Source organism: Xylocopa sonorina, chromosome 18, assembly GCF_050948175.1.
Source record: "Xylocopa sonorina isolate GNS202 chromosome 18, iyXylSono1_principal, whole genome shotgun sequence".
NCBI classification, from domain to species: Eukaryota; Metazoa; Arthropoda; class Insecta; order Hymenoptera; family Apidae; genus Xylocopa; species Xylocopa sonorina.
The window spans coordinates 4,892,734-4,904,459 of record NC_135210.1 but is presented as its reverse complement, the minus strand read 5'-3'; the positions used below and the strand labels follow the sequence as shown (position 1 = coordinate 4,904,459).

Sequence of the window (11,726 nt, the reverse complement as noted above, 5' to 3'; positions counted from 1 at the left end):
ATTATTTGTTTCATCTTTTAATAGAACAAAATATTCGGTAATTTAAATAACGTACCAGTCGCGGCACATATCGAATGACCAGTGATTTATATTGCTATTGTTTTCCTCGAACGTTTGGTTTCCTTTAAACTGGCATCTGAACTGTACCGTTTTGCAAAAACGCTAACTTTTAGAGAAGAACTTTTAGACGATTTAGAGAACCATTCCATTACGTATCTTCTGTACGTTATAGAACTAGAAATCTTCAATAGAGTCTGACAAACGATGTGAAAGAGAGATAGAGAGAGAGGGACAGAGGTACGAACGTCAGCACAATCAGAAGGACATACATTTCAGAGTTTTTCGTTTCCAATGACAAGCTGTAATTGGCGACTGCAGGCTTGGAGATTCGTTTAATATATCTCGTGACGTTTTCAGTTCATCCCTCGCAAAAGATAATTGCAATCGTTTCGAATGGATTAAAGAATATTTATCCAAGGACACGTTTTCGAATAGGAACGCAGGAGTCCCTGGGGGTGGTTCCCGACTCGCTTCGAAGTGGCGGAAAAATAAAGTGAATCGTACCTCTATCCGTCTATAACCGTACGATTGCTGCAATCAACTATTTCAGACGTCTATAGAGGATGAAGTGATGCGCGTATTCTGTGGATGGAACGGTAGAACGCAGATGAATTCGTAGCAAAAGGGGTATCCAAAACGAACTTTTAGTCGCAGTGTACTCGTTCCAGACAAATTTAAAAACTACGACACAAGCAAAAGAAAAGTTGGCAAAAACACGCAAAGAGGAACTAGCTACAACCTACTTGCGGTAACAGTCGAGGAACTGTTGTTCGCTGTCGAGACTATTCGTCTTCTGACCCAACCGGAAGAGTCAAGTACTAATCCAAAACGAATGCTCGATCGGTGATCGGTTAATAGCTAGCTTGTTAGAAAGATGCAAAACGAACGGTGAGAGTGTGCCAAGCCGGAAGAAAATAAACAATTCGAAACCGGGCGATAAACCAGTAAAAAAGTCGATCGTAAGCAGAGGACGAGGATTTAACCGAGAAACATGGGTAAGAAGAATAGCAAGCTGAAGCAGGATACCATTGATCGACTCACCAATGACACGTACTGTGAGTATCTCTCATTGGCAGGTTCGCTTTCAGTAGGAGAGAGCTGCTTTAGAGATGTTATTGTTTTAATACGCCAAGTGATTACAATTTGATCGAATAAAGATGGAAGTCGAGCAAAGTGGACCTTCGTTTCACTTTGGTTTCAGCAACCAGACGACACGAAAATGCATGAGAAACAGAGCAGACTGGTCGGCTCGCTTAACGGCATTCACGTTTGTTAACGTCGCGGTGCACGCCGCGTGCCGTTCCAATTGCATTTTCCAATTTCCGCATACGTGTTCGGCCGTGGGCGAGTAACTTTTGCCGGCTGTAACCATATTTTCCCGAGCGTACAGCTGTCTCGGAATCCTCGATATTGCGCGCGAAACAACACTGCTAAATTATCCGAACCGGTTAAAATGTAAATCGTTATTATTCCATGAGAGATTTACGGTCTTCAACTCTCTATCGTCTATTCGCCGCATTTGGAACTTTTCCGGGGGTTGAATACTTCCAAAATGATAGTTCGACTCGGATTAGTTAAATTCTGAATTTATCTACTTCTTACTTAGTCGGATTCGTCTTAAACTCCGTAGACATAGTGTTCGCAATTCACGATCAGTTGTTCCCCCTGGTACTTTTTTCTTTCAAGTTTCGTCGTTTCTCGCTCACGGGCAAACAAGTACAAAGAAACCACTTCTCCGCAGAGGAAAATCCAACATCGTTTCATCTGCCTCTTTCCACGTAGTCTAAGAGGAAAAACCTGGCCCATTCACGCCTTTCCGAGCGAAATGCGCCAAAGTTTTCCTATTTCATTGCCGTCGTAGATACGAACCTTCCAGTCTGCCGCCAACGGTGGTAGTAAGTTTTCCAAAGTTATTTTAATTAACGACCAGCGAATCGTTCCATTTCACGAATGCTTCGTAAACGCCGAAACAAATTCCGAACGTTCCCCGCTGTGCGTGGCCATCGCTTCAAAGGGGTGCTTTAAATATAATACATAGCTAAACGAACATTTTATGAAACCGGAAACACGAACTGACTCTTGTCCACAAGGACAACCCAAAGTGAATTGATCGAAGACAAAGTCACAACTTCTCCCTCGAACCGATCGATTGTTCGAAAGTGTTAGTAACTTGGTTCTCATAATGGCAGTAGGTAGGTAACTTGTTGCCTCTTCGGATCGAAGCTACACGGTTTCTCTCCCCTGGAAATCATTCGACTTCGATATTCGAGAACGAACGAGGACAGTTTTATCGCGAGGATGAGATACCCGAGAGTAATATCGGTGAGAATATCTGAAACTATCTTTTCGACCTTAGGCTTCTTCAGCGACTCGCGAATAAGCTTCGTCGAGCCGAGGATTAGAGACGAGTCGCTGCTTCCCGCTTGCAAAACGAGAGATCTTCCGCTTTATTATCGGAACGAAGGATACTTCCGGATCCTTATACTCGATGAACGCCGGTAAAACACCGGCAAATGAGAATAACGAGACGAATTGAAGGTATACGGAACGGATGAAAGAGAGAGCTCGTTTTAAAGAGATGGCTTGCTTCCGTCTTGTTAAAGTAAAGTAGAGTAGAAGAGAGCGCGATAATGTCCTTCGTTACGCGACTAATTGATAGGTTCGTAGCATTTCCTGGATACGCATCTAATAAAAGTATCAAGCAGCAAGTTTGCGCGAGCGATAACGACGGTCCCTGAATCTGGAACGCGGTTATTTTTTCGACGGCCTACATACAGAGAGAAAGAAAGAAGCGGGCCACGCGTTTACGTTCTCGCTCGTCCTTTGCACCGCTTACATAGTTTAGTCCGGCTGAAACGGTGAATCTGTTGGTCGCATCGATCGTTCCCGTTGCGTTCGCTTCGGATAAATTCAATCCCTTAACGAAACGGATGGTCTGCATTGCGGTGACTTTTCGTTAGACTCTCTCCCGCTGTTCGCTCGACACTTTCCGCCACTTTCGTTTGGCACTTGGTTAGAAACGGTTTGGTTTCTGTTTCAGTTACCGAGAAGGAGATTCGACAATGGTGAGTCGTTGGGAACGAAGCATCGACCGCTATCTTGGATCAAACCGGTTCATTTCGTCGAGATTCTCATCGAAGATCGACCGTTTTATCGGTATCGATAAAACGGTGAAACGTTGTCGAGCTGACGAGATCGTCCAACGGATAATGGAAGAAGACGATCGCTTCGAACGTATATAAATTGATTCGGTGCTTTACGATACGATACGGTGCACCGATGGAATTAAACGTTACAAACTTCACACGATTTCCGTTGGATTATCTTTTAATCGTGTTCGAAAACAATTCGCTACGTGCTCGCGTGACCGAAAAAGTTCCATTTCGCGCACCCTACAGAAAACTGTAGACACTTGGCAACATTTCGTTTATCAGCTCCCGCGCGTTTATCATTCCCACGCTTTTCGCAATGAGGCAAATCAGACCGCTGATAGAAATAGATTCGATAACTTTGCCGACTGTTTGTTGTTTAGGCACAAAGGATTCCTGAAAGACTGTCCCGATGGTCTGCTGACGGAACAGGTATGACCCCCTTTCAGCTGGCGCACGTTAATTAAACGAAAATCGATACACACACTACCAAGGAACTTTCAGGATAAGTGCTGAGTGCCTGTTGCGTGATTTCAGGGTTTCATAAAGATCTACAAACAGTTCTTTCCACAAGGCGATCCATCCAAGTTCGCCACGCTCGTTTTCAGGGTATTCGACGAAAACAGCGTAAGTCTCTTTAGACTCGAACATTAATAGAAATCTCTTCTCTACACGTACCATTGTTTCTCGGCCATTCCAGTTTTTATCACGATTAGTAAAATCTAAGTCGAACCAATCACTTGGATTGTTTTCCAGGACGGTACGATAGAATTCGAAGAGTTCATAAGAGCGCTCTCGGTGATGTCGCGTGGAAATTTGGACGAGAAACTTCATTGTGAGTAAATTTGAATATCGAGAAATATTTGAAATCTACGGAGCGATACTCTTCTCTCTTTTTTAGGGGCGTTTCGACTCTACGACGTAGATAACGACGGTTTTATCACGAGGGAGGAAATGTATAATATCGTGGACGCGATGTACGAGATGGCGGTAAGCATACGTTTATTCGGGACAACTAACGAATCATACGCGGACAAGAAACGTTTCCAAACCCAAACAAAAAAAAAAGTTTCCATCCCCTAAGAGTGTGCTCTAGATAAATAGCCACCGGCAGCACCCTGTAACAGCAAGCGAAGAGGGACGAGGCGTTAACATTAAATGTTTTTGCCAAAATTTGATTGCCATAGACCGCTGATCAGTCATGAGAACCATGGCCGTGTTTCAGGGACAGCAGCCGCAAACAGAAGACGAGAACACGCCGCAGAAGAGGGTGGACAAGGTCTTCGATCAAATGGACAAAAATCACGACGATAAGCTAACCCTTGAAGAATTCCGGGAAGGTAGCAAAGCTGACCCCAGAATTATGCAGGCGTTGTCATTAAGCAGCGAGTAACGGCAGGCTCCGTCGGAGCCCAGAAATGCCTCGATCGCTTCAAAACGGACGATCGCCTCGTGGTTTCGATTCAATCGCTGAAGGGGATCGAGAAAAGAATCCATTGCTGGAACGGATCGAAGAGAAACGGGCGATCTTCAGATGGCTCCCAGTAACCGTGCGGCCCCGACGTACACGCATACGTAGGTATACATATATTATAATACAAATCGACATGACGCGATCCTCTGTAACTATTTATCTCCATCTCTATCTCTTTCTCTCTCTCTAACACACATACACTTTCTCTCCTTTCTTTTTCTCTCTCTCTCTCTCTCTCTCTCTCTCCTTATCGGAGATGATTTCGTTTTCTTTGCACGAGTAGATGAAAAAGATTGTACGATAGCGTCCAGTATAAGACACACGTAGAAATATGGATCAATGGCTTTACCGTCGATTCTCTAGATCTTTGTACTTAGCTAAAATCTCAGCTTTTTTCCGTACGAACGACAGCAAGAGCAAATCTGAAAATCATCTTTCTGTCTTCGGCGAATTTGCGATTTTACGATTGTTAGAAATACGAGAACGGAGGAACAATTGTCTCTTATCCCGGTAACAGCAAGTGATTAGAGTGAGAACGGGGGGACAAGGGCGAGCATTTTATCGATCCGTTCTAATTTTTGTGAAACGTGGTCAAACGAATACGCGTAACAACTGTGACTTCGCAGTGGGAAAAAGAGAATACGCAGAGCTGTCGGGGAAAAGAATGCAGCTACCAGTATTCGCTTTTGCTTCAAACACCCCATCCTTCATTCGCTCTGTTTTGACCTCGAAAAGACAATTCTTTCTTCCCTTCTCTACAGTCTACTTTTTCTTCGACTCTTTATCGCCCTGATTTCATTCACGGCGAAAGCAAGATTCTCTGTCAGTCTTGGTAATTCGTTGAAATCTCTCAACGCGAAGAGTATTACGTGTTTGTTATGTACCCGAGTCTCTACGTCTATTTAGAAAATCAGTCGGCGGTATTACATTTTAACCGAGTTCCGAGTTGCAGACGGAAGTCCATAAAAGATTCAAAGGAGTTCGTGCCGCTGTCTGATATCGCGAGAGTAATAGACGGTGTCATACACGCGCGTGGTATGCATTTTCTGTATGCGTTTAATATGCGTTTAACGCGTGCCAAGTGCGTACGATTAGAAACTACTGTTAACTACACTAACTAATGTACAAAAGTCTTATCCCTTAACATTTTTTTCCTGTATAACCAACGGAAAAATTATACGTCTTGTTTATGCGACCGTGCCTCTATGCGTGCTAACGTGATTAGGGTCGTTCGGAAAGTTCAAGGGCAGAAAGACCATAAAATGGATCGAAGCGGATTTCTTTTACCTTTCATCTAATTTTTTTTTTTTCACTTACTTAAGCTACTTTTTTCGTTCGATGAATCAATTGGCTTACTGAACTGTTTTCCCCCGAACCTTTTTAAGGGTCTGTATTTTCGTTGTACAAAAAACAAAAAACTTCTTCGATGACGTTCGATAACGATTCTGGTTAACCATGCGACCTCGAGATTGTGCAACTTTAATCGATTAACTTGACGCAAAATACGGTACATTTGGTTTCTATCGATCATGCATCTTCGTACAGTCCTGTTATTAGCAAGATTCGAATCAAGCGATAAAAGAGTTTCCATTTAATTAAAGTTTTCGAAACACTTGAGGACAAGAGTGACTTTCTCTTCGTGTCGTTCGTACGTTAAAGTTGTTCTTATTAGAAAATAAACTTTTCATTCTATCTTACGATCCGTAGCGAGATAGAATTAGCGTTACGCTTTTTGCACTGTACCGTTCGAATACGTACAGGTGCAGTAAAATACGTAAGAGTTTACATTTTTAAGACGAATTCGCCCGTGCGACAAACGCAATTAAATATCTATACCCGTATGCGTGTACAACTTGTTGAGCTTGCTTTTTAAACTGAAAAATACGATCGATCACAGCAAGAATGTTGCATCTCGCGTCTCGTATTCTAAATAGGTAGAAATCGGTACAGAAACATTGAATATGCAACGCAACCGATCGGGACGCGTTGTCACTGGATGGACAATCAAAGACAACGGTTCGCGACAGACGCGAAAGGACGGAAGTTATATTTTAAATAAGCAGCGTCTCACCGAATGTCTTTCGAGCGTTTGTCACTCGAGCAGTAGCAATCAATTTTAAGCGAAAATCAATTTTTAGAGCCAGCTCTACCCCTCCCGAAGCTTTTAAAAGAAGCTTTCGATTGCGAGTATACGACGATGAGTTCTAGAATTTGCTCCTCGACGAACAGTGCCTCTGTTGGCAAACGTATTACCAATAGAACCACTTAAAATTAACCTGATCTTTGACCTATTCTAATATTCATTCCATTCGTTTATAGTATCGTTAAATTATAACAATAATAGTATAATAATTTCTTTACCGCTATACAGAATATCGTCGTTGCTCGTCCAGACCGAACGCATTTTTAGAAAAGGCATTTTTAGTACCGGTGATTCTTAATTTTCTCAAGGTTGATGTACCTCGATATTTAATTGACATTTCGATCCGAATCTTTGAATACTTTTGAAGACAATTTAATCTTCCGACGTGGGTTCCCATCAATAAAAAAAAAAAATTGCTTTGCACAATCGAACCTGTTGTAAAACCGCAAAAGTTGCGAACAATATACATCAATGAAATCATATCGAAGTTGAGAATCGCCGATTTATCTGGATATTAATTGATAATTAACTATAGTCGATTACTGCGAGAGTATCGAAAAGTGGCTTGAAATCATTAATCGAGACGAACGGATTAAATTTACTTATTCATATACCAGCGTATCACGAATTAAGAGTTGACTTAAGTACTTTTTACATTTTCAAGGAGAAGCTATAATAGTAAGAGACAAATTTCCGCTTAGTGAAATTTCTAGCTGCTTTCCGTGTAAAATTCTCGTAGCGAAACTTCATCGAGCTACAATTTCCATTCTTTGACTTACAAGAGATACGAGATAAAAAAAAGGAGAATTTAAAAGTAAAAGAGGGAGGGAAAGAGAGAGAAAGGGAGAGAAATAAAACAGAAGAAAATGAACAAATTAAAACAATCGGTGCTACTCAAAGTTTCAGGAAAAAAATTTGGTGTAGAAACGTGACGGCAATCAAAAGAAAAAAAAGTTTTTATGTTCACGATATAAAATCAGAAAAGAAAATAATCCTTTTCCGAACGTTCAATGATTCACGAACCGATTTCTCTCTTTTCCCTCTCCTTCTCTCTCTTTTACTCTCTCACTCTTTCTCTCTCTCTCTCTCTCTCTCTCTCTCTCTCTCTTTCTCTATTCTATTCTCACCTGTTCAACGCACCAACGATTTTAAAAAAGAGAAACCTCTTTATATGCGTCCAATTAAAAGAAACTATTCTATTGTAGCATAACTTAATATTTTTAAATGCTGCAAAGTTAAAAGGGCTATTTCAATGCGTACTGTTATACTCGTATTGCTACTCGTATCGCTACTATTACTGCTGATTACATACTAAACGCTAATCCACTGTTACTCTATTTATAGCAACACGACAAACTTTTCTGTCTAGCATACAAACGGTACTCTATCGTTTGACGTTGAAAAACGGAAGCAAAAATAAGGAGAACAAAATAAATATATCAACGTGTCCACGCAAAAGAGTGCGAAAAAGGAAAGAAATCTCGATACCCGTTACACGTACAGTATACATACGAATTCACACGTGCCACCGCATAAGAGCACAAACACACGAGACATGCTTGTACACGAACGTCTTATTTTAATGATTAGGTGCATCATAGAATCCTAACACAAGCTCGAGTCCAGGTGTCTAGCTGAATGATAACGCGTGTAACGCTTCCAGACGGTGCGAGTCTAGCTTTTGTTAGTGTCAGAAGGTGCGTCTAAATCACTAATTGCGAGACGTTCACAATCAGTATACTCTTACACTCGTGCACGCACATACACACCAACATATGTCAAGGTCAGTCATTGTTTTACGAACTTTCTGTGATAATTATTAACAATCACTAAATACAAGGAAAATCGCTAGTTACCAGACGGCAGGGAAGGGACGGATTAGCTAGACGAAATAGCGACAATGAAGACAAAATGAATAAATAATAGAGACAGCTATGACTGCATCGAAGAAAGAAAAAAATCTTGTTACGTGATAGCGTTACCGTTCCCTAGTTTGTTGACGATTCAGAGCTCCGTCGATGATACGCGAGGAATATCGCGACTTCGATATACGCGTTGCTCGGTTATCACGAAAATCTAAGCGCATTGTTATTTTGTATGGTCCCATGCGTTTTTTCTAAATGACGACGACATCGTATCACACGATATATAATGATGGTAATTAATAAAAATAATTTGAAGCACACACGTGAACCGTGCCAGCTTCCTTTACCACCATCACCCTCTCTGTCTCTCCGAAAATTCCCCTTAACTTTCAACAACCCTGCTTGTCAAACGTTCGTCATTGCGTCCAACAGCTATTCGTGCCAAACTTAATTGATGCAGCTCTTCGGTACGCCGCATTTCTTCGCTTAAAGCTTTTATTCTCAACTGTACTTCCTGAATGGTCATTTCAGCAATTTTCACTTTTAACCGTTTCTCTTCGGTCTGTAATAAAATGATGCGCCTCTGTTTCTTATATGCTGGCTACAGGGGCCGATTAGATTGTGCATTAACCTACTTCGAGCTGCTGCAAAAGTAGTCTGTGCTTCAATCGGTTATGGTAATCCGTCAAAAAAACGTAGCCTCTTTTTGCTCGAACGTTGCTACCGTCGTTCTCGACGCTTTTCACCACGGTGAACTCTTGATCATCCTCATTCGCGTTGCGTCGCGACGATTTAAATTCCTTTCTATCTATAAATATCATTTAGAATTCGATTGTTCAGTAAAATTAACCAAGTTGCGCCTCTGTAGAGTCAAAAATAATCGATAAATTCACTAGAAACCCACCGCTGGGTTCATTTGCAATATTAAAGGGTGCTTTTACGTGCATTGCGTCAACACCTTGTGCTTCTGTCGAATTTGAATAAGCGTATTTATTTGCCCGCTCGTCCCCTGTGGCGTGTGCTGAAACGCGAAAAATGTACACTCGCTGGTTTAATTGTACGAATACAATGAACAGTAGAAGTAGAATTAACGGAGACACTTTACACATCTTCGTAGGCAACGACGCATTGCTCGAGCGCAGTTGAACCGTCCTATCGGTGGCACTCCTTGGTAAGTGTGCATTATCATTTTCCGGATAAATCACCGACACGATGACGCTATTATTGAAAATTTTTGCATTCGACACCACGATACGATTGTTTGATTTTATTTCCGCAGCGTTAGTTGACGACGAGACGAGATGGTCTTCGCCAGCAGACGACTCCTTTTTCTCATTCAAGGTATCTTCTTCGATATTTCTTTCTTCCTCCAGCAGATTCGGGCCTTCGACTTTACATTCGTCGGACGTCGTTTCATCGTCGTTTTGTTCCATCTTGACACGCGATAGATCTTAAAATCACCAAATGATATCTACTTTTGAGCCGGTTGCTTTTTTCTCAACAGGATTACAATTTACGAGTTTTCACGCAATTATTGACCGTAACAACAGAAAAGGAAGAATACCGATGAAAACGTCCGCTGCATTCAACGGCTGGTATGATTCGATATCCCTATCCCGATACGTTTCACCGAACCGGCAATCCGATTTCGTCGGAGACTTGTGTAAATGATCGGCCAATGACAGGACAACTTCAGGGATCTCGGAAAACTTGCTTCCAGACCGATTGTCCACGAGAACTTGGTATCGATTCCATTCAACGGACTCGCTCATCACTGAATTTACGTACCTCGTATTTTCCTACAACGTCTCGTATTGTCAACTATAGGTAAGTAATAATGAACAAATCTTTTGTTTGCGTTTCTAACTAAAAGAAGTATTCGGCTACAGATTTAAATATAAATGTTTTCAAGGCTAGGTACTGTACATCCGAATATGACAAGTCTGCAGTGTACGAATACCTCTTTCAGACACAGTAATGTGAAAGATCCAATGTGACTCGATCGAGAAGAGGGAGCACGTGTACCTTCCCGAACGCAGTAGACTTCTTACAATGGTACTTGTAATTCTGCCAATATTTCTTAAGCTGGGCAGAAGTTTTCCGGGTAAACCCCGCCTTCTTGAATTCGTACTCGATCGTCGTCCAAATCTTTTTACGAGCCAACGTAGAAGCACTTTTATCCAACAGTGGCGCGTACTGTTTCATTATGCCCAACAAATGCGCACGTTCCTCCTTATCGAATTGATTTTTCCTTCTGTCGACTTTTGACAAATTACGCGGCATTCTTGGGAACCATACAAACAACTAGGATCAGACAAATACACGCGTATTACTGGCCCTCCTTGCAACGTACAAGTCCGATACTTGATGCAGTGCTTCTTCGAGATATATGTACATTGAATCGTAAGATCGTTTAGAGACGCAAGCTATCTTGGCAGAAGTGCGAATGCTATCATCCCGACAAAAGAAATCGTCGCGATTCCCACTTGTTTTCGCGTCGCATGCAATCCTTAGTAGCTTTGCACGTTCCTCTTTCACTTTTGTTTCCTCGCGTAAAACTATTACGAATTCCAAGTAAGAGTATCTATTTTTCTTATCCACTTTGTAATTGGTTAAACGTCAAGTACTACCCCTTTTCTTTTTATTTACACTAACTAGTCTAATAACATTATTTTACTTGTTTGCGAATAGTCAAGATTTATAAAAGAAAATACGTTTAATACCAGACGGTATCTACGAACTTGCGATTCTAAACACCATGACGACATTTCCCGAATGTTTCATATTACGTAACGGAATAATTGAATTCTATCGTTTTCCTTTTTTTTCACAGCTTCGTAGATGGCACTTGGAGAAAATGTTTTACATCTACTACTTTTGATCCTTGTACGGCAGAGATAAAACAATTAATCCCGATGTAATAGTGTAAAGGACTGTAGCGATAATAGAATACGAATAACTATTACGAATGCGTTTCTATTACGAGACTATGTTCCAAACAGTGGATGCGTCAAAATGATTGAAAGGATTTCTTT

General features: G+C 41.4%; 2 protein-coding genes across 2 annotated transcripts; one reads left to right on the top strand and one right to left on the bottom strand.

Moving 5' to 3' along the window:
- Positions 1 to 935: 935 nt before the first annotated feature.
- LOC143431476 (frequenin-2) lies at positions 936 to 4,870 on the top strand. Its single transcript, XM_076908248.1, has 7 exons — positions 936 to 1,115; positions 3,101 to 3,125; positions 3,593 to 3,641; positions 3,747 to 3,836; positions 3,966 to 4,044; positions 4,111 to 4,199; positions 4,435 to 4,870. Exons 1-7 carry the CDS (start codon positions 1,052 to 1,054, stop codon positions 4,600 to 4,602), a joined length of 564 nt encoding a protein of 187 aa, XP_076764363.1. The 5' UTR covers positions 936 to 1,051; the 3' UTR covers positions 4,603 to 4,870.
- A 4,164-nt stretch (positions 4,871 to 9,034) lies between these two features.
- Positions 9,035 to 10,974, bottom strand: LOC143431560 (uncharacterized). Its single transcript, XM_076908386.1, has 5 exons — positions 10,717 to 10,974; positions 10,256 to 10,490; positions 9,596 to 10,141; positions 9,327 to 9,499; positions 9,035 to 9,253 (listed from the first exon to the last, which is right to left on the bottom strand). The coding sequence occupies exons 1-5, from the start codon at positions 10,972 to 10,974 to the stop codon at positions 9,074 to 9,076; spliced, it is 1,392 nt and encodes a 463-aa protein (XP_076764501.1). The 3' UTR covers positions 9,035 to 9,073.
- Between the last annotated feature and the right edge of the window lie 752 nt (positions 10,975 to 11,726).

What these genes read in the sequence shown, in the direction of transcription:
- LOC143431560 (XM_076908386.1), bottom strand. Translation starts at nt 10,974, where the DNA reads ATGCCGCGTAATTTGTCAAAAGTCGACAGAAGGAAAAATCAATTCGAT. An exon ending in TGCAGCGGACGTTTTCATCG is followed by an intron (nt 10,142 to 10,255) that starts GTATTCTTCCTT and finishes GGTGATTTTAAG; the next exon opens with ATCTATCGCGTGTCAAGATG. An exon ending in TATTGCAAATGAACCCAGCG is followed by an intron (nt 9,500 to 9,595) that starts GTGGGTTTCTAG and finishes TGATATTTATAG; the next exon opens with ATAGAAAGGAATTTAAATCG.
- LOC143431476 (XM_076908248.1), top strand. Translation starts at nt 1,052, where the DNA reads ATGGGTAAGAAGAATAGCAAGCTGAAGCAGGATACCATTGATCGACTC. An exon ending in GAGAAGGAGATTCGACAATG is followed by an intron (nt 3,126 to 3,592) that starts GTGAGTCGTTGG and finishes TTTGTTGTTTAG; the next exon opens with GCACAAAGGATTCCTGAAAG. An exon ending in ACGCGATGTACGAGATGGCG is followed by an intron (nt 4,200 to 4,434) that starts GTAAGCATACGT and finishes GCCGTGTTTCAG; the next exon opens with GGACAGCAGCCGCAAACAGA.